Raw genomic sequence first — 26803 nt, 5'->3', positions numbered from 1 at the left:
GACCCTGACCCGCTTGCTCAGACGAGGCACAGAGCAGAGTGCAGGAATTGGAACCGCCTCCAGCCCGACCCGCCGCAGCCTGTAGCCTTGGACACTAGCTGTGTGGCCAGACACTAGGCCAGATCCCCTGCTCGTGGCAGTCGCCATGGAGACCGGAGCCCAGACTTCCCCGCCCGAACCTCGGGGTGATGGGTGAGGGGGTCAGCTGGGGGTAGTGGTGCACTTGGAGTGAGGGGGGACAGGCTGAGCGGTGAGGGGCTGCTCCGAGTGGAACTGACCCGGCTGAGGGCTGAGGCGGACCATTTCGGGATGTTGCGGTGGGGGTCCTTCGGTGAGGCAAGAGGGGCGAGCGGTGTGAGGGCGGGCACCTCGGTGTGAGGAGGGGCCCCATTTTGGAGGTCCTGTCACAGACCGGGCCTGGCTGGGGCTACAGGGACAGCAACGGGGTGGGAAGGGGAGGCGAGCAGGGGGAGCGGGGCTGGGGGTGTTGCCTGGCCCGGGCCGGCGGTGGTGCTGGTTGGGTGCCAGGACCAGTCAGTGGCGGGATGGAGACCTTGCGGGGCGGTCGTGGGGTGGGCTCGCCCCGCCGCCCCGCCGCCCCGCACAGCAGGAGCCCCAGCCCGAGCGTCCGCGCTGCGGGCGGGAGGAGGAGGGGCGCGGACGCCGGAACCCGCCCAGAGCGTGTGGAAGCTGGGCCGGAGCCAGGTGCTCCTGGACCAGGTCCCCGAGGAGGAACGTGGCCTGGGGTCTGCGCCGCCGCTTGCCGTCGCCTCTGCTGCCGTCGCCGGGCAGGTAAGGGGGCGCAGGTCGGGGAGCCGGCGGGTGAGGCCCGGGCCGCGCAGCTCCTTAGGGCCCTGAGGCGGGTGCCGGGCGCCGCCCTGGTTCGCGGTGCCCCTCCCCCACATTGGTAGTCCCTGAACCCCGTGTCTTCCCTGCCGGGTATACCCGGGTTTGAGAAAGCGGGTGCAGCTCCGGGAGGTGGGAGGGCGCTGGACGGCCAGGGAGCAGCTCCGACCGGCCTTCAGGCCATGGCCAGCTCTTGGGAGGTGGGGCCGCAAGGGGCGCCACGGTGGGATGGGGGCTGCCCCGTTCAAGCCCCTGGATTTGTTCCCTATTCACCCGCGGCCTGAACTAGGGCGGCCTCTGCTTCCACATATTGGCGGGGTGCACGTCTGGCAGTCAGCCTGCCCCTGGGAGGCAGACGCGGTGCCGTCAGGTTGCGGCGCTCGTGGCATCAGAGGCGGCGGCGGGGAGAGGGGTCTGCCTCTGTGATCCTGTGAGTTTGCTCCCATCTCCCCTGCGTCCTGTCCTGGGTGCGGCCTCTTCTGCCCCAGGTTCGTGGGACGCAGGTGACAGGTCAGTCTGCTCCTGGGAGGCGGGCGCGGTGCGGCCAGTGTGCGGGGGCCGCGGCAGCGACAGCGGGAAAGGGGAGCAAATCCCCGCGCCCGCTCAGGGCAGCCCCAATCCCGCCATCGCTTCCGCAGCCCCCTGACGGCACAGCGCCCGCCTTCCAGGAGCAGGATGACCTGTCACCTGAGTCCCGAGAACCTGGGGTAGCACAGGACGAGCCTAGGGCAGGCTGCGGGGGGAGTTAGAAGGAAATCCACAGGCTCTCATAGGCAGATCCCTAAACCCGCCGCTGCCGCCGCCTCTGACCCCATGGCGCACGCCTCCCGGGAGCAGGCTGACCTGTCACCTGCGTCCCACGAACCTGGGGCAGCAGAGGCCGCCCCCAGGCCCTGCCGCGGGGATGACGGGGAGAAATTGACCAGTTCACTAGGGGCAGCTCCCCTCTTCTCGCCGCTGCCCCAGGTTCGCAGGACACTTGTTTCCAGGTCAGTGGGCTCCCGGGAGACAGGCGCAGCGTGTTCAGGGGGGGCGGCTGCGGGAAGGGGTGCTGCCCCAGGGGAAGCAGGTGGATTTGCTCCCGTCTTCCCCCAGGCCTATCCTGGGAGCAGCCTCCGCCTCTGCCTCGCAGGACCCACGTCTTCATGGCAGTCTGCTCCTGGGAGGAGGGCGCAGTGCGGTCATGGGGCAGCGTCAGCGGCAGACAGGGACTTTAGGAGGACTGGGCTCTAGGGTGACAGCTCTCCTTTCTGATTTTGTTTCCGTCAGTTGGTGGCTGTAGCCGCTTTTCCTTTAGAGGTTATGACCAGATACTGAACATAGATTTCTATGCTATACAGAAGCCACTATATGTAAAATCTATTTTTACATACAGTGGCTAGCATTTGTAAATCTCAAACTCCCAAATTTATCCCTTCTCACCCCCTTTCCCTGGTAACCATAAGATTGTTTACGAAGTCTGCAAGTATATTTCTATTTTGTAGATGAGTTCATAGTGTCTTTTTTTTAGATTGCACAAATGAGTGATATCATATGAAATTTTTCTTCCTGTTTCTGGCTCACGTCACTTAGTATAACAATCTCTAAGTCAAACCATGTTGCTGCAAATGGCATTATTGTATCCTGTTTTATGGCAGAGTAGTATTCCATTGTATAAATATACAACCTCTTCTTTATCCAGTCATCTGTTGATGGACATTTAGGCTGTTTTCATGTCTTGGCTATTGTAAATAGTGCTGCTATGAACATTGGGATGCAGGTGTCATTTTGAAGTAGGGTTCCTTCTGGATATATGCCCAGGAGTGGGATTACTGGGTCATACGGTAAGTCTATTCCTAGTCTTTTGATGAATGTCCATACTGTTTTCCACAGTGGCTGCACCCACCTGCATTCCCACCAGCAGTGTAGGAGGGTTCCCTTTTCTCCACAGCCTCTCCAGCATTGGTCATTTGTGAACTTTTGAATGATGGCCTTTCTGACTGGCGTGAGGTGATATCTCATTGTAGTTTTGATTTGCATTTTTCTGATAATTAGTGATATTGGGCATTTTTTTCATGTGCCTATTGGCCACTTGTATGTCTTCATTGGAGAATTGCTTAAGTCTTCTGCCCATTTTTGGATTGGTTTGTTTGTTTTTTCTTACTATGTCATATATGTGCTGTTTTGATCGTAGCTCTGTAGTATTGTCTGAAGTCTGGGAGTTATTCCTCCAGCTTCGTTCTTTTTCTCCAGTAATTCTTCGATAATTCTGGGTCTTTTGTGATTCCATATACATTTTAGGATGATTTATTGTAGTTTTGTGAAAAATTACCACTTCTTTCTACTTATGCCCCTTCTTGAGGGTCTTTTCAGGGAGTAGGATTTCTTAAAAGCTTACCCACTAACTCTGAGCACTGAAAGAGCCAGTCTCTTTCAAATTGAAACTGTCAGATAAGTAAGCTACAAAAATTAAGCATTTTGAGAGCTGTGCTGATTCTTTGTGGTAATAGTGCCTGGCTGGGAGGATGAGACTCAGGTAAAGAACACAGAATAGCAACAGTGAGCCCTTTCTCTGCACACCTGTGGCTCCCTGACAGCTGCAGACTGTCTTAGGGAAGAGAACAGCTGCGAAAATTTTGATTGTCTCTTTAATTACATTAAATGCAAATAGTAAGATGGAGCCCTCATTGTGCCCCAATTTTTTCTATCGGCAGGAAAAGTGAAGCATGTTATGCATGGTAAAACATGATAAAAGCTTCATGTAACTAACTGAATAAAACAAGTTAAAACCAAGCCTAAATGTAGATGCCAGACCTTTAAAAGTAATCATAGTACAGTAATAATCTGTTGTTGGGAATCCTCTTTGGGATTATCTGGGGGTTTTCCCACACCGATTTTAGAAATGTAGAAAGAAAACCGATGCAGTAAATTGCTCAAGGTCACAGCTAAGATGAGAACCCAGTTCTTTGCTTTCTAATCCTGCACTTTCTCTTGTACTGTTTGTTATGTGTCAGAATTTGTTCACGCGGTTTATTTGAATATTTTCTAGTGGTTTGCTAATAAAAGTTTGACAACTGGTTCGTTCTGATATGGATGTTGGGTGATAACGTTCATTTTTGTAAGTGAATGAGATGAAAGTGCACCGGTGAAAGCATGTCCCAAGTTCCCGCATTCATCAGTCATGGGACTTTGCTGAATCGTGTCACAGCTTTTGAATATTGGAAAAAAAATTCCTTAATTTTTTTTGTGCTATTTAAAAGTAATGACTCCGACATGCACACTTTTGAGTTTGATTGTCTTACTATCCCTGTTAATTTCTTAACCAGGAATAGGGACACTTTTTCTGTAAAGGGCCAGAGAGTAAATATTTTAGGCTTTATGGGCCAAATATGGTCTCTGTCACATGTTCTTTATTTGTTTTACAACCCTTTAAAAATGTCACAAGCCCTGATTTACAGCATTTGCCAGTTTCCATGGCATCAGGACTCCCACCACAGCTGATCGTGATCTACCGCTGCGCCATCACAGTGCGCGTGGAGTGGGGAAGAGATGCGCACCACCCCTTACGCGGTGCTTCCAGCACAGATACGGCGCAGTCACGGACCTTGAGAGCGCGCACAGTCAAATGCAGGACAATAAAGAGGGAGGACTGGCTTCAGGTATTACTTATCTTTGTTTTTAACTTAATTTATTTGTGTAAGTTTATATATTTCCATCTTTATCAATGCCTGCATTTGACAGCTGGCGTACAAAGTCCCTGAAAAGGCAGCAGTGGGCTGCAGGCAGCTGGTTAAGACGGCCTCAGCAGCGGCGTGGGGATAGGCTTCCAGCAGGCGGGCTCACCGCAGCCTTGCTCCCCGCGACGGTGCTTTACAGTACTCAGAGTGGATTAAGTTAGGGTTCTAAGTGTAAAGTTGGGAGGTTTTATTTCTTTTATGTCTTTAAATTTTTTTTCACTTGAAAGTAATCAAATTATCTATGTTTGAAAAATAGTTTGTTAAATGTTTTCCTGGGTTCTGAGAAGGGTTGTGTTACTCTGGATCTTGAACTTAAATACAGGAGAGAGCTTTCTCATGCTACTCTAAGGACAATGTAGTGATTCTATTATATTTTGAGGTTGATTTAAAAATATTGATGTCTCAATCTCAAAATCCTGGTCACCTTTTAAATGCAGCTACTTGGAGTGATAAAGATTAATTTTAAGAATCCCAATATTTTTGTTCATTTTTGTATTGTGGTCAAATATATATATCATAAAATTTGTCATTTGAAGCATTTTTAGTGTACAGTTCTCATGAAATATATTCTCATTGTTGTTCAGCCATCACCACCTCCATCTCCAGAACATTATCTTCCCAAACTGAAACTGTACCCATTAAGCTGTAACTCCCCAGTTACCCACTTCCCAACCCCCTGGTAACTATCACGTAACTTTCTGTCTCTGTGAATTTGACTACTTCGTGTGCCTCATATAAGTGGAATTGTACAGCATTTGTGCTTTAGTGACTCATTTATTTCACTTAGCATAATGGTTTTAAGATATATCTATGTGTAGCGTATGTCAGAATTTCATTCCCTTTTAAGTATGAATAATACCCCATGATGTTTCTATACCATATCTGGTTTATCCATTTAACCACTGGTGGACATTGCGGTTGTTTGGCCCTTTGGCGGTTGTGCATATGCTGTAGTAGGAGAAACCCCATGTTTAGGTAGAAAAATTAACATGTGAACATGGACACTACCTGTAGGCCACAGATTTTGAAGAATCATAAGCCGTAAAAGCATTAGACAAAAATTTGCTTCTTGAAAGAATATGTATGGACATTTTTAGCTTAGTGGGGAGGGTCAATTAGATGTTCTAATAAGGCTTTGTTTGCAAACACTGGCATTCCCTCCATGTTGGAAAAATAGAACTGTTGTATCTTTTTACCAGACTTAAATACAATATGATCACTTTATAATGGCGGTCTAACAATCCCTTTTGTACGTGAAAGACACGCTGAAAAATCAGCAAGTTATAAGACCAAAAAAAGATACGGTTTGTGTGGCTAAATGGATTCTTAAAGAGCTAGTAAATAAAAGTAGATTGCAAGTATTCTTACTGGTTTATTTTAAATATTAGGGTCCTTTTAGAACTGCTGCAGGCTGGAGGCATAGTTCAGTTTGAAGAGAGTCGGCTCATCCGGATGGTAGAAAAAGCAGAGTTGTAAGTTGTTTTGAAGCCATGTGTTAATCCCCAGAGAACTATTAAATTACATTTCTCTAACTTGAAGCCCAGTTTATTGATGCCTTGTCATTTTTTAATTAAGAAAAGCTATGCGTATAACAGCAATAACCTGAAAGCTTTTGCCTTTTGAGTCTAGAAGTTAGTAAAATTTACAGAAATTAATAGCAAGTAAATTTGAAGTGCTTGTGCATTTACTTTAGTATGAAAATGGGATAGTAGTTTTATGAATTACTAGGTTTTTTACTTAGAATTTCTATAGTATTTGATAGATTTTTGATATATAATAAACAATGCAGAATTTAACATAGTCAATAAGATGCAGTATGTTAGCCCTACTACTCATCTAGTTTGCTGACTTTCGTTTGACATGTTTAATTCTGGATGGGGAAACTGCATATAATTGATTAATTGATATCTAATTTATTACCTATTTTTATGTGACACATTGTTGCTTTAACGTCTACGTTGTACCCAGCTTTGAAGTCCCCTGCGTACATAGTACTCGGCAGCACCCCACACCTGTCTAGTTTAGAGGAATGGCGGGTGCTCATCTCCCTTAGATACTGTAACTACATTTAACAGTAGAAACCACTTCTGTACTCATTTTTCCTTAATACTAACCTCTTTGCCTGGACAAATATCTTATAAGCTAATAACCACCTGTCTGCTTGGTACGCTGAAGTTTTTCCTTTTATGATCTAGCTATCAAATCTGTGAATTTATGAACAAGGACACCAATATGACAAAATTATTGATTGCTACCTATGTGATCCACTAGGAGAGGGGCATTCATAAGAGCTTTAACCTTTGTTCTTACTCAGTTTCCTCCCCTCCCTTTACCAAATAGAAATAAGTACTCAGTAGGTATAACTTCAGTAGGAATATTTGGACGTGTGTTTACTGAGCCAAGGTTCTCTTCGTTTATTCTACAGACTTTTATTGCATGCCTGCCATTAGCCAAGTATATATTGATAAGTAAAACAGACATATAGTTCCTTCCTGCAGTTTTAGAACTTAATAGTTTAGTGATGGAGACTGACAATAAGAAAATCAAATATATAATTGTAAATTATGATGAGTGCTAGAGAAACTGGGTGCAACTTTAGAGGACAGTTGGGTAACTGACTTATACAGAGCGGCCAAGGAAGGAATCTCAGATAAAATGACATATAAACTGAGTCTTGGAATTTGATAAGAAGCCAGTCAAGGAAAGAGTAATGGAAAAAATGTTCCAGTATAGGGAACAGTCTGTGCAAATTCCTGAGGTGAGAAATTTTTTTCACATGTTCAAGGAACTGAATAGAGAGATCGTATAAATGAAGCAAAGGTCAATATAAGTTGAACATAATAGACAAAAGTAAGAGGGATTTGAGATGAAGTTGGGAATGTGAACAGGGACCATCAAAGACAAAAGTTTGATATTCGTTCATGAGATTAATGAAATTGAGACTAAAATTAATTGGCATAGATTTACTTCTAAAAAATTTATAGCAAACATCCATATATGCACCACCTCAACTCCTCTTAACATTTTACCATATTTGCTTTATCACCAACTGTCCATCTACCCATTCCTCCATCAGCCCATCAATCTGTCCTTTTTAATGCATATCAAAGTTGCAGATGCCATTACATTTCACCCTAAACATTTCATGGACATATCATCAGCTAGAGTCAATCATATTTTACAGTTTTTAAAAGAAAATTTCCCACACAATGAAATGCCCAAATCTTAAGAGAGCATTTCCTAAGGTTTGGAATGGAAACAGATGTGTAACAGAAACTGATATTAAGCATGAAATAGTAACATCATCCCCAAAAGTTCTCCCAAACACCTGCCATTTGATCCCCACTCCCACTGAGATGCAAGCACTGTCTCTGTTTTTCCACTGTGGGTCAGTTTTGCCTCTTCTAGAAGTTATATACATGGAATCTTACAGTATGTGCTCTTCTGTGTCTAACTTCTTTCACTCAGTGTAATTATTTTGAGATTCAGCCAAGTGGTCGTGTATATCTGTAGTTCAATTTTTTTCTTTTTTTTTTACTTCTGCCTGACATCTCGTGTGAATGAGCCATAGTGTGGTTATTCATTCAGCAGTGAATAAATACTTGGGCTACCTCATAACCAGCTTTTAAATAGAATTGGGCAAGCTAATTCTAAAATATTAATGGGAGGAATAATTATAACCATAGCCAAGCAGAAATCTCTGAGAAGGGGGACTTGCCCTACCAGATATGAAAGCGCATTATACAGTTATAATAATTAAAAGAGTGGGTTTTGAAACAGAAAAGGCAAATCAGAAGGATAGAATTTGAAAGTCCGGAAGGAGACTGATGTATGTAAGATAAATGTGTTTAAATAAAAGGGCATTTTAACAGCCCTCAAAATGGATAGATACAAATTTGAAAACAAAAGAAAAAATAAATATAACATGGAAGAGAATTTCCTAAGAAAAGTATAAAAGCAAGAAGTCATAAGTGGAAAAATTAATTAATTTAACCAGAGAAAATGTAAAACCATCTGCACAATTATAAAACATAAAAATAAAGAATATAAGGTAAATTGACAGAAAAAGCATAATGTCCTTAGATATTTTTTTAAACTCTTACAAATCAGTAACAGTAAGATAACTCCCAGAAAAGTCAGCAAATGAAATGAACAAGGTCACAGAAAAGAAGAAGAGAAATACAAAAGAAAGGAAGCATTGTCGCAAATGTTCAGTCCCACTCATCAACAAAACATTGCAAATAAAAGGCCACCAATTGACAAAGTGTTTCACATTGAAAATAGACATTCTTGGCAAAAATTTGAGGCACTCTCACACATTGTTTGCTGGAGAATAAATCAATAAATCCAGCATGACAAAAGGGCATCTCCACTGACCTGCAGTCCCACGCCTGGTATCTAGTGTTGTGTATCTGCAAAAATACTGAGACACTAACACTGTGATATTACAAAATTGAAAATAACTAAAATGTTCTCAAGAGGAAAAAAGGTTAAATTAAACATAGTTTTTCAATACGATAGAATATTATTTAGCTCCCTAAAACCCTAAGGGAGAGGGTGCAGACTAACATAGAAAACCATCTCCAAAGTATACTTTAAAAAAGAGAGTCATAAATAGTATGTATTAGATGATTCAAAACTGATGGGAAAAGATGGTCTGAGTATGTTTATCAGTGCAGAGGGGAAGACCTTGAAGACTGCGTTTTCAAGAGCTGGGCTTTCACTCTATTTCCTTTTCTACTGCTTGGATCTTTACGCTGGGAACGTGCTACTTGTCTGACAAAATGTGTGTGCGTGTGCGTTTTAAAAGGGAAGCTCAGTTTAGGAAGGTTCATCTTTCCTGTGACTCTTGAATCCTAATAATTACAAATTATTTGTAACATTTATAAATAAAATCTTGGCCCCTTTAATTGCTTGAAAACTAGAAATGAAGGATGAGAAAGCAAAGGAATTATCAGCCTCCCCTGGCTTACAGTCACGAAGCACCCCCAACATGGTGGGCATAATTGGTAAGTCATACCTGTGGCCCACCAGGACCCTGCAGAGGGGACACCAGGACCCTGCAGAGGGGACACCGTTACCTCCACTTGACAGAAGAGAAATCTGAGGCTTGGGGTGTCCCACCACTGCCCCAGGCCTCTCGGCCACAGAGCAAGGATTGGGTCCAAAACCTCTCCATATTTCCTCTGCACCCCTAAGATGACACGGCACAGGTAGGACCCCTGTGGAGGCACGGGCCTCCCAGAAGGACACACTAAAGACACTCTCACATCCCTGGTTGGCATGGCCCCATGTCCAAATGGAGTTGCGATCACAGGGGTGTTCGGCTGGCAAGGTTGCCCCTTGGTATTGTAAAGTCAAGTTCACCCTGGTATGTCACCAACATACCACCCACCATCTTCACATACACACACATATACATATACATTTATTCCTAGAACCTTGGCTACTCTGGGCAACAAAAGCAACTATATTAAATAGTATTGACTGTGGACAAAATTTTCAAGAATAAGAATGCATCCTTACAATTTCTTATACTTCACATTCAGCACACGGTGCTACTGACACCCAATGTGCAGGCAGGTGACACAAGTATGTGATGACCCCTTGGCTGAACTAGACCAACTCTTCTCCCAGCCCTCTTACCCCGTCCTTCCATGCAGGGGTCTCTCCAATGCACCACTCCAGGTGTTTTAAAACATTAACAGTGTGTCTGGGCTGGACTCCTCCCCATCCCTCCCCACCTTTCTTTCCACTTAACAACTCTCTCCTCCTCCCATTACTTCGCCTTCACTCTCCACACAACAGGCTGAGTGCCTGTGCCCCACGCCCAGTGCTCAGTCTTTCTGCAAGTTCCCCGGGGCTGCGGGCACCTCCCTCCCTCTTCCCAGCCTCTCGCTTTCTCTACCCTTCCCTGAGCCACCCTCCACCCGCTACTCAGGGGAAATTATTTTCATGCTTCCACACTGATGACAGATGATAATTTCAAGTGGACCCTCTCGTGTAATGTACCTGAAACCTTCAAGAGCCAAAGCAGGAAATTCTGGTACCAACGGGTACCAATGAAACCCAGAAAAAGTAAATATTTCGGGGTAACTGAGCCTCTTGGTCACCAAATATCATCCATTCTCTCTTGTTATATCTTTAATTGCTGCTGTAGTATTGTAGAGTTAAAATAAAAGTGCATAAACAAAATATCATCATCAAACTCCTCCCACACCATGGCTCTGAGTCTCATGGCCTTAAATGCTTTAGAATTATACAGTGATTCGCTTATCCCCCAAATCCATTTTTTTTAAACTTTTTTTTATTGAGTTATAGTCATTTTACAATGTTGTGTCAAATTCCAGTGTAGAGCACAATTTTTCAGTTATACATGGACATACATATATTCATTGTCACATTTTTTTATTTTTGCCGTGAGCTACCATAAGATCTTGTTTATATTTCCCTGTGCTATACAGCATAATCTTGTTTATCTATTCTACATATGCCTGTCAGTATGTACAAATTTTGAAATCCCATTCTGTCCCTTTCCACTCCCCTCCCCACTGGCAACCACAAGTTTGTATTCTATGTCTATGAGTCTGTTTCTGTTTTGTATTTATCTTCATTTTGGTTTTTTTAGATTCCACATATGAACAATCTCATATGATATTTTTCCTTCTCTTCCTGGCTTACTTCGCTTAGAATGACATTCTCCAGGGACATCCATGTTGTTGCAAATGGCATTATGTTGTCGTTTTTTATGGCTGAATAGTATTCCATTGTATAAATATACCACATCTTCTTTATCCAGTCATCTGCCAATGGACATTTAGGCTGTTTCTACGTCTGGGCTATTGTAAATATTGCTGCTATGAACATTGGGGTGCAGGTGTCTTTTTGAAGTAGGGTTCCTTTTGGACATATGCCCAGGAGTGGGATTCCTGGGTCATATGGTAAGTCTGTTCCTAGTCTTTTGAAGAATCTCCCTCCTGTTTCCCACAGTGGCTGCACCAAACTGCATTCCCACCAGCTATGTAGGAGGGTTCCCTTTTCTCCACAGCCTCTCCAGCATTTATCATCTTTCTTACACACATCTCATTTTCATGAGGATTCTAGAATCTATTTTATTCATTGCTGTCTTCTATCAGCAGAAAATACATCCCAACTGGACCCATGAGGTCCTTACTAAGTTTATTTATTTTCATTTTTAAAATTTTTTAGGGGGGAGGTAATTAGGTATTTTATATTTATTTGTAATGAAGGTACTAGGGATTGAACCCACGACCTCATGCATGTTAAGCATGCACTCTACCACTGAGCTATACACTCCCCAGTAAGTTTAAGTCTTATATCATTGTCTATTAGCTTGGGCATTCAGAGAACTTTCTTGGGTACCAATCAGGTGCCAAAGCATCATCCAAGATGAAGAGATGGGGAGAACAGGATTGCCACAGGTCCTCTTAGGAAGGGCAGAGGGCATTTGTTTGTAAGGGGACTGTTCTCAGCAGCTCCTGGGGTGGGGGTGGTGAGTGTGTAGAGGAACCAACAGTGAGAATGTGGAGCTTGAAGGTGCATGCAAGTCTCAAGCCGAGCAGACTTGTTCTGGATATCATAGGAGGAGGAACTGAGGGTGCCAGCAGAGGACCCTTCCTTTGCCTTCCCCCCAGAGAGCTAAATACATGCTGGACAAATAATCAAAGATCTTCTTGTACTAAGATGCCCTTGGGACAGCTCATAACTCATGTCTGCTTAGCTGACACGTGCACACCAGTCCCTGCTGCTGTTAGCTCCCCTCCTTAATGGGTGAAACCACTGACTTTTCCTTCAGTGTGGTTTTCTGTAAAGATCTACACGGGTGCCCTGGTCTGGTCTGGCCTTGTCCTGGGCAGTGATTCACACACTCGCATTGAGCAAATGACTTCCCTTCCCTGTTTTTCACGGTGGATTCACAAACACATGATTTCTGTCTGAATGTGTAGAAAACAATTATCTCCTCCACTCATTGCCCTGGCTGCCAAGGCTTGCTCTGCAAGTCCAAAGCCCGGCTGCGTTTCTTCTTCAGTTGCAACATGATTTAGAGGGCATCTATCTTAAATTGCTTTAGGGTAGAAGATGATGATAATCAACAGTTTAATTTTTGTTTGACTTTGTTAACAGGGATTCATTTTTATAAACCCGTACTGGGAAGACAGAAGTAAAGACTAGGGAGGGCAGCAGAGTCATCACCTGTAATTTGGGTTTGACCCTGGACACACGCTTTCTTATTTCACGCACCCTCTTAACCCATTATCAGCCTCCTACATTTCCTGCCTCATTTGTTTTCGTGCTCTTAAAAAAATTTTTTTTTCTTTACACTAATGTTTCTTTGAGGATTTTCGATTTCATGACATGCTTCTTGATATCAGAATCGACTTTCTCCCAACATACCCAATTATTCTGTGGTTTAGTATTGCATGACTTTATTGACCTCACCAAATTAGGGTCATTTCCAAGCTTGAGTTCTCTGGACAGAATTGTACACAGGCAGGCAGGCAGGCAGGCAGGCATGCACGCACGCACGCACGCACACACACACACTTCTCCAAACATCTCCAGCAGCAGACCCTTGGCCTCATAGATGCTATATCATTGTGCTGTTTGGGGCAGAGGTCAAGATCTCCACTCATTCCATTCAAGAACCCAGATAGAATACGGTGATCAATTTCTGAGCTGTCAAAATGGAAGCCACAGCCTTGTAAACATAGGTGCTCTTACAAGAAAAATTGAATATGAATGCGAAAATCTAAGGTATGTGGTAATTGCTGGCTGAGTGTCTTCCTCATGGCCCTGTCTCTATCGATGCTTTTATCCTACTGCTGAGTTTACTGAATGCTCCAGGACACATTTAATTGGTTATCTGCATGATTCTCCAATGATGACTGTCCTGGCTTGGCTTCCCCCAGGAAGCAGCTTCATGATCAAAATAAAGTATTGTTGGTGTTTCAAGCCACTAAGTCTGGAGTGTTTGTTATTCAGCTGTAGCCACTGGAACAGGTCTTTCTGTGAGGTCCAGGACATTTCTATCAGCTTCCTTCTTCCTGTTTATGTAGGCTATTTTTACTCAGTCCACTCTTATTAATTCCATGAGCCATCAGACTGTTTATGATCACAGAACCTAATAAAAGATGATCTATTTCATAGACCCAAGAGGCTCAAAAATTTGGCTCCCAAAAATCCCTGTCATAAAAAGTGTAACAAATCATGACATCAGATGACCGCTGATCTAGTGTATATTTTAAAATCAGTTCAAGTTGGAGTTGATTTATGGTATAAACATATGTTCTATTTGATTTATTAATAATTAATATATAAGGTAATACTTAATATGGAAACTTTCATGGGGCTTCTGGTAGCAAATAATACTAGCCCACGTTTCCTGGCAGGGAGCAAATGTAAACTATCTGGATTGAGTAGAACCAAGTACGGTGCCATATCACACAACTGCTGGTAGCTGATGTGCATGTTGGCACAACAAAGAGACATGATAGTCTTTCTCAGAATGAATGAGTATCCCTTTGGTTTATCAGGACACTTTACAAATCATCAGTCCTTATGTGCAAAAAAAAGAAAGACATTGGATGGGATATAACATGATAGTCACTGTGATAAGAGGTGCAGGGATTTCAAAGAATCTTCTCCACTTATGGGAGTTGCTCTGGGTAATGTAAATAGCCATGGCATGACCATAAATCCATAAACGTGCTCATCGGTAAAATAAAGTGAGGGATCAGTTGTCATTATCTGCTTCCTTCCCACCTCTGCCTGTGGAAACACAGCACCAGAGGTCTTTTGGAACATTTCCAGCAACTCCCCAGCCTGATGGGTGACCGGATACTCAGGTGGCTGGCAGGGGATTATTCCACTAGTTGTTGCAGTCAAGGATGCCTCTTTGGGTTTGTTGCACAAAGCCCTTGTGGATATGTCCACACTCCCTATTACCACCCTGATTCTGTGTGTGTTTATAGAATGGAAAATCTCATGTGTCTGAGCTACTACTCAAGTTATTTCATATTTTAACCACATTACCAAATTCCCAAAACCTGAGTATACTCCTACTACTGAAAAGAGAATTTTTCTCAGGGGACTCCACAGTAGACTGTATTTTCCAAATGTGACTCCAAAAATATTCTCCAGTTCTCAAGTTCTCCTCAAAGGAATGGTCAGACCACCCTTCAGACTGCTTAGCCCAGTAGAATATAGCAGAAAGGTCCTTAGCTGGCCTGGCGGCTTCTGCTTCCTGCTCCCTGGAAGCCACCCACCATGGAAGAAATAGGGCTATCCTGAGACCGCCATGCTCTGAGGAGTCCAAACTCCACCGAGAGGCCCTGAGGGTTGAGCTGTCACATGGAGGGGGAGCAGGGACACTTAGGTGGCAAAGAGCAGTACTAAGTCACTAGATGTGGAAGGAAGAAGCATCTTGCAAATGAGTCTTCCAGCCCCAGCCAGGTGGAGTAGAGGTGAACCATCCCAGTCAAAACCACTCCAAATTTCAGACCCATCATGAGTTTAAGCCATTAAGTTTTTTTTAACTGAAGTATAGTCAGTTACAGTGTGTCCATTTCTGGTGTACAGCACAGTGTCCCAGTCATGCACATACATATGTGTATTTGTTTTCATATTCTTTTTCATTAAAGGTTATTACAAGATACTTAAAATAGTTCCCTGTGCTATACAGAAGAGATTTGGTTTTTATCTATTTTTATCTATTATGGTTATCATTGGCAAATCTCAAACTCCCAAACTTATCCTTTCCCACCTTCTTTCCCCCAGTAACCATAAGATCATTTACCATGTCTGTGAGTCTGTTTCTATGTTGTAGATGAGTTTGTTGGTATCTTCTATTTTTTTTTTTAGATTCCACATATAAGCGATACCTCTTTCTCTTTCTAGCTTACTTCATTTAGAATAACGATATTCATGTTGCTGCTAATGGTACTGTTTTATTCTTTTTTATGACTGAGTAGTATTCCATTGTATAAATATACTACATCTTCTTTATCCAGTCACCTATCAATGGACATTTAGATTGCTTCCATGTCTTGTAAGTCATTAAGTCTTGAGGTTGCTTGTTATACAACAATAAACAAGTGAAACAACCCCTGGTGTTTTGCCCAGTCCCAACTTTTCTGCCAATTTATACCATCTATGTTCCATTCAGTTCAAGGTGGCAGTGTTTCTGCTGCTATAACTTAGTTTTTGAGACACTTGTAGGCCTTGAGCATATTTTCACTGAGTTTCACTTAAGATATATCCACCAATGTTTTCCAAATAATTCCTTCTCTAGCTTTGGCCTCTGCTGAGAGGGCTGAGGAAAAATGTTCTTAAGTTTCCCCAGGCCCTCTTGACCTTATCAGTCAAACCAGATCTTCTTAATCTCTTAGAAGAGTCATTTATGTGGCTAAAAACTTCTGTACTTTTAAGAACTTTCAGGATTTCAGCAGAGTGGTAGTCACATAATCAGCCTTTTCTCCATGCCATGGTTTGGGCATCCATTTCTGTCTTTTAGGATCATCCGTTATCAGCAGAGGCTGAGTTTTCCAAACCGTCAAGTCTTCTTCCTTCAATTCACCTCTCTTCTATCACATTTTACTCTAAGCAGTAATAAGACACCAAGCAACACCTCCAACCCTTTGCTTGGAAATCTCCTTAACTGTGTCTTCAAGTTCATTGCTTGTGAGTTCTGTTTTCCATTAACTGCAGGGCTCAATGTCACTGAACTTCCTGCTATGTTATAACAAGTGTGTGCCTTCCTCCAGACTCCAACTTCCTCACTTCCTTCCTTGCCCTCAGCAGTAATATCCTTTAAGACCAGGTTTCTACCAATAATCTGTTCACAGTGACTCAGGCTTTTTCTGTGATGCTCCTGTGTCTTTACTGGAAGAATCTCTAACACCCATATTTCAGCCAGACAAACTGGAGGGGTCCCTTCTAATGCATCAAGCTGAGACAGTGAATCCAGAATCTCATCTTAAAGAGGCTGTATCAATACATTCAGGCTCAGCCAGCCTGATATTCCTTCCACCTTGATACCACCCCCTTAAGATCCACTCCTACACGTATTCCCAAGGATTCTGTAGATACAAAGTAGGGAGGTCACCAGTTTTCCAGAAGCAGACCACACCTCTCTGTGGGTAAACTTTGCACCTCACCCATTAGGGCCTGCTGGGACTTGAGTTCAGTTATAGGTCCAGAAGCAGAGAGTGGCGATGGGGGTGGGTCCTGAGGACAATCAGCAGTACCTTCAGGCCCTGTCCAGGGGAAGGCCCACTGCAAGTCTTCAGGCAAAGGGGAACTAACCTCTTCAGCGGGGAGAAGGGCTCCTTCTACCATTGTGCCAGGGCTCCCCACGACCACGCCCAGTTCACCTCCCATGACTAGACATGTCAGCTGTGCCCAGTGCTGTGACTGCCTCAGAGGGATGGGAATCAAAACCAACCAAGGAAAAAGGCACATGGAGAAAGTCTGGAGGAAACCACGCACAGGCCTCTGAGAGCCCCCTCCCCGTGAAGTCACACAGGATGCACTCAACTCCTCCACCGACGAACCGTGAGGACATGTGGGAATGCTGTCTCCCAGGGAATCGGAGGCTCAGTGCCCAGGGCTTTTTACTGGGGGCTTCCCATCAAACCACCTTCTGTCTAGCACATAACAAAACGTCAGAGTCCCAGAAGGAAAACAGGTCTTACATAAATCCCATTGTTTGCACAAACAGGCTAGGAACATGGAGAGACTTTCATCATTTAAGGAACGAGGGGATCCCTTCCAAAGTCCAAGTTCCCTTGGAGTCAACTGAGGGTCAGCCTTGCAAGCAGACCTTTCTATGTTTAACTCTTTCCTACACAACTTTCCAAGAAGATATGGTGGCCTTTAGGGACTTGAGGCCCCCAGTTTAATTGCCTCTGTTCATACGTCCCTGTTCCAATTTTCCTGATTCCACTCCTTCCCAATCAGTGCAGTGCGGTAATTCAGCCCTCACAGAGTAAGACTCTGGGTTGGCTTGGTTGTCATGATAACTGAGGGCTGCCTCTGGCATTTGGTAGGAAGAGAATAGGGATGCTGATCACCCCACAAAGTAACTAACTTCTCCTGCTCTCACATGAAGTTTGAATGCCCACTCAGATGTTCACACAGATGGAAAAATCCATTTATAATTATCTGAACCTTTCATCTAAATCTTTACACGTAAATACAAGGGATATTATTACACAGGATGAAAACACTGACATTTCCAAGAATGTATCTATGGTGTAAATTAAGAGGAGATTTTTCTCTATTTTGTCTGGAACTTTGCCAGGCATGGTTCATTGTTTTAGAAAATCGCATTCCTAATGACAAAACCACGTGTGGTGTTTGAGTCCCAGGAGCAGCACCTGCATCGTGAGTTTGCATCTGTGGGCGGGGCATCCAGAGTGGTTCCGTGAGAAAGGGGTGGTTATTTCAAAGTGCCAATTATAGAGACAAAAATTTTCAGCTGAATATTGGCTTTCTTCTCTCAAATCCAGCCTTGTTCACTGTAAGTGGGTACAAAGATCTCTGTCACCTCCTTGTCTTGGAGTGAGGTCGCCCCGTGTCTTTGGCCATGATGCATGTTGTTAAGGAGTGAATTTGTTCACATGCTTCAGTTTTCCATTTCTATGCAGCAAACCATCCTAAAAAATAGTACCTTTTCAAACAACAAAAACTGTTTATCGTTGATCACAGTTCAGCAAGTGGACTGGAATGAGCAGTGTGGCTTTTCCAGCCTGCAGAGTGCTGTTGAGTGTAGATGCTGGAGGCCTGACCGAGCTGGGGCACCTCGGGTGGTGCATGGAGCAGCAGTGACTGGTCAGCGGGTAGCTTAGCTTTATGTGGGCAGGAGGGCCTTGTTACCCTCCACATACCCTGGTGCCTGGGCATCTCCCAGAGCTGTGGGTGGACTTGAAGACACAGTGTCCTAAGCCTGGAATAGCCCAGCCTTGGCAGACCCAGAACACCAAGCACTCAATGGCTCAGAGAAATCTCAGGCCCAGCCCAGATTCCAGGGGAAGGGAAATGGGCTCTAAGGGGGTGGCCAATAATTTATGGCCACCCATCACAGTACCCAACAGATAAATTGGAGAATAAGACCACCTGATAAAAACAAAACCAAAAAAAAAAAAAGCCACTTTCCATGAGGTGGGTTAGCTCTGTGCAGCTATACACCAAGAGGTGTAGGTGATGGGTGCCCTCTACCCAGCTCAAAGCCGTTGCCTTCTGAGAGCTCACACCTCAAGCCCCATCACCCGTGGGCCACACCTGTCAAGTATGTGTGATGCCGGTCCCCGAGCATCAGAATTTCATGATAGAAGTATCCATGACAGAAACTCAAACACGAGAAAGCATTTTGGCTATACGAACCCAAGTATGAATGATAAAGGACAGCCTTGAATATTGAGGAGAAGCTTGAAGTAATAAAATATTTGGTAAGACACGGAGATACGTGTTATTGCAAGAGAATCACACCCACAGGAATCCACGTTGTACAGCAAGAGGAAAACGGCACTGAGAGCAAAAATAAAATACAATAAGATAAAGTGAGATAAGGAACACAAAATAATGATACTATGGTAATCAGCTCCGCTAAGTGTGACCAGAAATCACTTGCAGTGAATGGAAGGGGACAACTCTAATGCTGAGTGCAATAGAATTTTGGCTTTGAGCCAGCGAGAAGACACAGAAAGAGGATGAGCCATGGCCACCCACCCTAGAACGGTGGCATTTCATCCTGTGAATGACATGGCCCTTCCAAAGCCCCTTTCTCCAAAAGCCACACCCACCCACCAAACCTCACTTGCTTGTCAAGGTAAATGGCAAACTGTTTTGTATTCCTTTATTTATGAAGAATTTAAGATGCTTCACACTGCAGCACTATTTCAGTAAGGTTCCTCACTTATTGTGTAATGAGTTAATTATAAGGTCACACAGATGTTGAATATTCTATTGCTACCCTTACTTTCCCCATAAGCAGTTACTACACACAAAATTCCATCACATAGTGAATTTTACGAGCACATATTCTGCTTTGTAGAAGAAACAACCTTAGATTGAAACTCGTGGTATTTTATTAGGAATTATTTTCTTTTTACTTCTCCATACTGTTACTGTTGAACCCAAGCTTGTGTGCCCGATGCACAGTGAGGCCAAACAAACTGACACATCAGAGCTTGGAGCAGAGGAAGTTTTATTGCAGGGCCATGCAAGGAGAATGGGGTGGCTCATGCTTTAAAGATTTGAACTCCCTGATGGTTTTAGGGGAAGTTTTATAAGCAAAATTTGGGGAGAGGTCTGCAGGGTGCGTGAGCTTCCTCTGATTGGTTGGTGGGGAGGTAATAGGGTGGTGGTCCAGGAATCTCAATCATCAGCCTTCTGGTTACAGCCAGTCTAGGGTCCACGTGCTTATGCTCAGCATGAGGTTCCTGTCCTCTACCTGGGTGGGGCCGTAGTTCCCACAGAAGAACTCAGAGACCTGCATCAGGTTGTTATGCTATCTCGTACCCCTTGAGGAGGAAGTAGGACCTTGCCCCATCCCTGCACTACTGTTTCTTGGCTGCCTTTTCTGTGTTTCTGCATCCCCTCGCTCCTCTAGTTAGTAACTGTTTGAATCTGCCATTCGGAATCCAAGGAAACTCTAGGAGGCTTAAACTTTTTCCTGAAAACAAGAAATGGGGGACATGGAAGGACGTTTGTACCCGGGAGGGCCCCACAGGGTTCTGCTGGGTTTCACTGTGGCTAGATACTTAAGTATATCCATGTGAAGATGCATACTTATACACGTACAGCACATGTCTACACAAGATGTGTTATGTGTGAATTTCATCATAGGACAGTGAAGGGGTATAAAAAGATGTTTATAAAAGGGGAAACTGGGAATAGGGCTGGGCATGCACTCCATGATCTCAGAGATTTACCACCAATGCAGCTCATTCCCTGGGCTGGGGTCCAGAGGCCCCTATATTAGTTGTCTGTTGGCGCCTAAGAAACACTGAGAAATGTCATGGTTTACAGCAACAGTCATTCGTTACCTTTCCTGGTCCTGTAGGTCACAAATTGGACAGAGAGCAGCAGGGTGGTTGGTCTCTGCCCCACGGCGTCTGGACTCTGTAGGGGATGTGAAGTGGGGCAGGACCACCTCAAGGCCATCCTTCATAAATCTGGCAGTTTGTGCTGGCTGCTGGCTCCTGGCTGGAATGCCTACATGTGACCTCTCCATATGGCTTGGATTCCTCCTGGCAAGGTGGCTGCTATCCAAGGACAAGCACCCCAGAGAAGCTCAGAAGAAGCCATACTACTTTTATGGCCCAGCCAAGAAAGTCCTACAGCGCCAATTTGCCTGCATCTCTTGGTCGAGGCACATACAAGTGTCCCCCTGGGTTTAAGGGGTGGTATTCCACCTCAGCTCCCGGGGGAGGAAGTCAGCACTGCATTGTCAGGGGAGCTTGTAGGATGGCATAGACAATGGTGTGATCATCTTTACCAGATGCAGTCTGCCCAGCCCCCAAACAAGGGCTTTGGGTAAACCCACCACCAGAGAGGTACATGTGAACTAAGAAAGGGACGGGGGAGGAGGAGTGAGGAGGAGGAAGAGGGAGGGACGAAAGGAATGCTGTAAAAGCATGCACAAAACTAAAGCAGTAGTCAAGCTGAATCTTCCTAGAACATCATAATGAACTGAAATCTCTCAGACTCTGTGATAAACATTCCATGTTTATTTGGATCATGTTTTGAAAGAAAACAGTTTCAGGATTTCCTTAAAAAATGACATCACGTGTAGTGTCTTACCAGCGGATTTTGTGCAGAACTGAACTGTCCTTTACCAATTTACTTCCAGAGTGTTTTTTTAAAAATCACATTTACCTTCATATCTGTTGGAGGGAGTATAGAGAAAAGCAGTTCATTTAGTCGTAATTCTTGCTGTGTATGTGGCATGTGTGCATGTGCAATGGCTGTTGGTGTCTGTTAGGTATGTGTGAGTGGGGCACGTGTGTGGCGTGTATGTGTACAAAACAAAACAAATGAAAGAAGGAATATTTCAGGTGTTCAGTTGCTTATTATTTGTGTGACTTGTTACCTTACTGGATGGACTGGTGGGCCAGGAGTAGCTAAGCCAGTTGCTTCCCATCCAGTGACCCCTCCCTCCATAAAATGGGGGTGGGAACACTGACCCCCTCATCCCCTGCCCCTGTGGCATCCTTCCTCCCCTTGGGAATCCAAGCTCCACGCGTGGAGTTTCATAGAAAACCGTAGTGTACAGCACGCTCTTCCCATCGTGCCCGATGGAGTGGCGTGGCCGAGGCGGGTCAGCGTGGAGGGTGACCGCAGCGCTTTTCCTGCAACAAAAACCAAGGAAACACTAGACTTTGGAGTTTTCCCTGCCCACAGTAGGCACCCAGTAAATGTGAATAAGTGAATCCAGAAAGCTCTACACCCCAGTTTTTTTCGCCTTCCCTGAGCAGCAGGAGGCAGGGCTGGAGCCATTCCAACCAACCAGTCTGAACAATTTGCATTTTCTACACAGGGCAGTTACCATCCATGCCAGAGTAGCACAAGGAAACCAAACAAACGTGTTTTCAGAGTCTCTGAACTGAACGAAAACCTCATCCTCAAAAGAGTTCAGTTCCTGTTCACAACCATGAGTTTGCATAACGTTACCTGGATTGAGACAGCGTCTCTGGAAAACCAGCTGGATAATTACATCTTAAAAGCCAAGTACAAGATGTGACATTTTACACACAGTGCGCCAAACAAAGCGATATGTTTAATGTTTATTGTGCCCTACTGGCCCTCTGGCCTTCTGTTTGAAAGCACCTTATGAAAATTAAAAATTCAAACAGCCAGAAAGCCCTCGCAGAGACTGCGAGAGAAATGACGGTGGGCTGTTTAGGAACAGTGGTTCTCATACTGCCCGTCTGCGGCTTCCTCCACTTTCAGGGCTTCCCGGGTCCCCTCCCTGTTCCTTGGGGAAAGGCTTTCACTTTGTAGCTCTGCTTGTGACGTCCAGGGAAATCACAGGGAAGGTGGCTGCCATCGCGCTGCCCTTGTGTGTCAGTTACCTTCCGACCACGACAGGCGTTTGGAGTCTTACTCTCACTTTTTTCTCTCTCTTGAAAGCCGTGTCTGGTAAGAGGCCCGGATGTGTCCCAGGTGGGCAAGAGTCTCTTCCAGAATCTCTTTTCTGGAATATGCTAAATACAGATTTCATTTCCAAGTCAGCACAGAGTACATTACTATTATGTTTTTCAAAGTGGAAGCACTGGAATTTGGTTTAGAGATTCTGTGCTGATGAACTAGGGTCAACCTGCCATTCCTATTTCCAGGAACTAGTCTTTTTTTTTTTTTCTTACTCTAGTGATGACCTTTGAGGAATTTGTTCATTTCTCCCCTAAAGCTGTGAAGGAAAGTTGGAGATTGAATGGGAATATAGGATGAAAGAGAAAGAAAGGGAAGAAAAACAAAGAAACTTAAACTCTTGAGCTTTATATTTTTTGCACAATAATTGAATGAATGTGTCCCCAAGCTTCTGAAGTCTCTCTGTCCATCACCAAATGATTGAGCAAGGTAGGGCTTGGGGAACAGGGCATCTGTCCTCTGACTCAAATTGGAGAGCACAGCTTGGCTGCACTGGAGATTCTGCAGAGCACCAGGAGACTGTGCCTTGGTTCTGGGGTGCAGCCCAACCCTAGCCATGCACCAGGGTAATGTGAAAACAAACTGAGATCATCTTCATAAAGGGTATAACTGATGGTCTTCCTATGCTGGAAGCCATGATGTTATCTGGCCCTGACTGACTTCCAGCTTGTCACCACCAGCTCTTTTCTGTGTGGAGCCAACGTTCCTTCAGGCCTGAAATCTCCTAATTAAGCGCACCAAGCCTTCATCTCATCAGAGGGGAGCTAATGAAGAAGCTGAGTTGCATAACAGAGCATTGTCCCTATTCACCCACCTCCATTCTTGTGCAACAGGCCGTGGCGATTAGATGGAGCACACAGCAAAAAGGCAGGAAGGTGTCTCTTCAGGGACCTTTCCATACCTGGGAAATGGGGAGCTCAGGCCGTGGCAGAACCAAACCGTCTGTGGCCAGCCCTGTGGAGACTAGCAAAGCTGGGCCTCTTGAAATTTCCAATCTACTGCCGGGGGTGGGTGTTCCGCCTAACTTGTTTGGAATGTGAGATACGGTTAGTCTTTGCCTTTTAATTTATTAAATCAAAAACCTGTGATGTCTTTGTCTCTAAATCTATACACACACACACACTTACGTTATATATCATAACTGGCTGATACAAATGAAGAACCATGTGTTGGTTTAATTGCCCATAACTGATGCAAGTATGTAGCCATCAGTGTTCAGCTTAGGAAACCAAAAAAGTTCTAGGTACTTGATCAAGAGAAGGTTTAATATACTCAGAATTCAGTGTTTTAAAAACTATTGAAGGAACAGGTTTTAGGCTGGGGTTCTTGGAATGACTTTTGGAACAATAAGGACCAGCCCAGTTGGGGAATTACTGTCTCTGAGTTCATTGCTGGAGCCACACTAGGCAAAGTTCAGAGCCATTGGGGCTGTGCCCAAAAACATCAAGGTGGGACTTTCCTCATGCTCAGGAAATCAGAGGATGGACACTGGGGACACACTTGGAGGAGAAAGCAACAGAGACAGAACCCACAGGAAGGGCACCCAGCCTCAACCTTGCCTTGCCAATCCTTCTCTAGACTAAGGGTCTGCTAACCTTTCCTGGAAAGAATTAGGAAATATTTTTGGCTCTCTGGACAGTAGAGTCTCTCTCACAGCTACCCAACCAGGACATTATAGTGCCAAAGCAGCATGGATGATTTGTAAATGAATTAATATTCTATGGTCCTGTCCACAAAAACAGAGGGCCCACCAGATTTGGCCCGTGGGCCACACTAGGCCAAAACTTGCTCTAATGAATCTCAATAGAACTTAACTTACCCCCAGAATCCTCATTGCAAGGGAGTTTTGAAAGGGTAGTTTTTAGTTTTCCAGTGAAATGGCCCTGAGACAGTGAGGGAGAGTTGCTTTCCTGCCTAATGAAAGCATGTTATTTCTGCTGCTTTTATGTATTTGAATAAAGGAGAAGCATTAGCCAGAATGGAAGGTATGTACCAGGCACCAAGGGCTATGGTGCTTTTTCTCCAGTAAAGAGACCACATCATGATGAATAACGCCAGTTAGAATTGATTTATAATAACTTTACTGTTATTCTCCAAGAAGTCTCTGTCCTCTGATGGGTCAATAAACGAGAGGATGTGGAGCCCTCCCCCCCCCCCCCGCTGCACCTTGCAGCACTGTGGTTCTCCCAGAGGTGCTGTGCTGACTTTGGTTTTACCCAGAGGGTGGTTCCAGGTCGCTCCACTTGATTATTTCTGGCAGAGAGGCCCTCTGTCCCTCAGTGAGGGAACCAAGGTGGAGGATGCAGCCAATCATTGAGTATGTCTCTCTTTTTCTAAATTATTGAGGCACAGTAGACATAACATTCTGTAAGTTTCAGGTGTGTACCATAGTGATTCACAGTTTTTAAAGGTTATACTTCACTTATCATGATGAAAACTTTACCCTAACTGTACATTCAGGAGCTAGGAAAGTGAACACAGGATGGGTTTCCAGAGCCACTGGATCTCCTGGGAAATGGACATGGGCTGAAATTCCATTTATCCCCTGACCTTCCCACCCTCCATTACGTCCCAGTCCTGGAGTAGACTCATCAGCTCGGAGACCACATCAGTTGCTCCCTGACAAGCTGGGCCTCCCTTTCTCCTGGGCACAGCCACCCTGGTTAATGGCTTCTGGTCATGTGCAGGAAGGGAGAGGGGAAAAGCCACAGTGTGTTCTTGCAGTAGCTTCTCAGGGTCTGAGGTCAAGGGACTCAGTCAGCTCCTCATTCAAGACCCTTCCTCAGGCATCCTCACCCCAGGCTCCAGAGGGTTGACTCAAGGGCTGCTCACCATGGTGTCCATGTACTTCATGGACACCACGGCCAATGTGATCTCCCGGAGACCTGTGGCCCAGACACCTTGGTCACAGCTTGGCCCTGCCACTGGTCACTGTGGTCATTCTCATCTTGTCTCTGAGGTAGGGGTTGATAAGGCCTCCTGACATTTCTACCCAGACCACCTGCAGGAAATTCACCACTCACCTGATCATGAAAGGATCATGCCCTTCTCATTTGTTCAGTGAAAGAACTGTGATGTATTTAACACAGACATCTTGCGTGATTTCTTTACCTACTTATGTATGACTGCGAGTGATGAAAATCTGTGTGTTGTGTTTCAGTGCTCAAAGCAAACACAAATTTGGAATTGTTTGAGTTGGCACCATTTGGAGTTCTGCCTCTACTGAGAGTAAGGATAAAGCCCGTGGAAACAGACCTTACAGAGGCATTTCCTGTTATCAGCCAGAACCAGAGCAGAGCAATAAAGTAATCTGTATGAATCAGAAATCTACTTAGCTGAAGCTTTTTAAGAAATCCTACCCCATAACCATTGTGGTTGCAAACCTGGAAAAACTCTAGGTCTCTGAGATTTGAGGTGACTTGTCTGTGGCAGCCAGATTACATGAGACTCAACTCAGAAGCAGAGACAGGTGAGGGGCACCCCAAGTGGACAACTGCTTCTAAAGGAGGCATCAGTCTGGGGCACGGCCCTGATTCCTCTGCCTCAAGGCACAGGACTGCCAGCAGTGAGGATGGGGCACAGCCGCAGGGTGGCTCTGAGCTCAGGCCCAGGAGAGGTTAGCAAAAATGCACAGACTCTGGAACCAAATGGCCTGGGTTTGAATCCCACTTCCATCACTTGCTGGAGAAGTTACTAATTTTTGTCTTAGTTTCCCCATCTATAAAATAGAGATGAGAGAGATTGTTTTGAGATTAACTTAATTAATTCATGTAAAACACTGTGAGCAGTGCCTGCACATTGAAGCTCAGCACAGCACACACATCATCAATGTTGGGGGTGAGGTGGGTGCAGTGGTGGGGATTAGGGATGAAGACAGAATGCTACGGGGCTTCTGTTATTTAACTGGTCTTCACATACCCCTGTGTGGTGCCTGGATGGGGTTATGCTAACTTTTTCCAAGTTTAATTTTAATTTTAATTTTAATTTATTTTTTTGTAAATGAGCTTCTCTCTCAATAAAGGGTTAAAAAAAAAAAAGCATGTTTAGTTCAAGACCAGCCATGCTTCAGG

The 26803-nt window shown here is 44.7% G+C and overlaps 1 protein-coding gene across 1 annotated transcript; it reads left to right on the top strand.

Moving 5' to 3' along the window:
* The first annotated feature begins 145 nt into the window (after positions 1-145).
* LOC116152019 (uncharacterized) lies at positions 146-23809 on the top strand. Its single transcript, XM_064481703.1, has 4 exons — positions 146-185; positions 411-792; positions 4271-4484; positions 22123-23809. Exons 1-4 carry the CDS (start codon positions 146-148, stop codon positions 22324-22326), a joined length of 840 nt encoding a protein of 279 aa, XP_064337773.1. The 3' UTR covers positions 22327-23809.
* Positions 23810-26803: the final 2994 nt, after the last annotated feature.

This window comes from Camelus dromedarius, chromosome 33, assembly GCF_036321535.1.
Source record: "Camelus dromedarius isolate mCamDro1 chromosome 33, mCamDro1.pat, whole genome shotgun sequence".
NCBI classification, from domain to species: domain Eukaryota; kingdom Metazoa; phylum Chordata; class Mammalia; order Artiodactyla; family Camelidae; genus Camelus; species Camelus dromedarius.
This window is presented reverse-complemented; position numbering and strand designations above follow the sequence as displayed.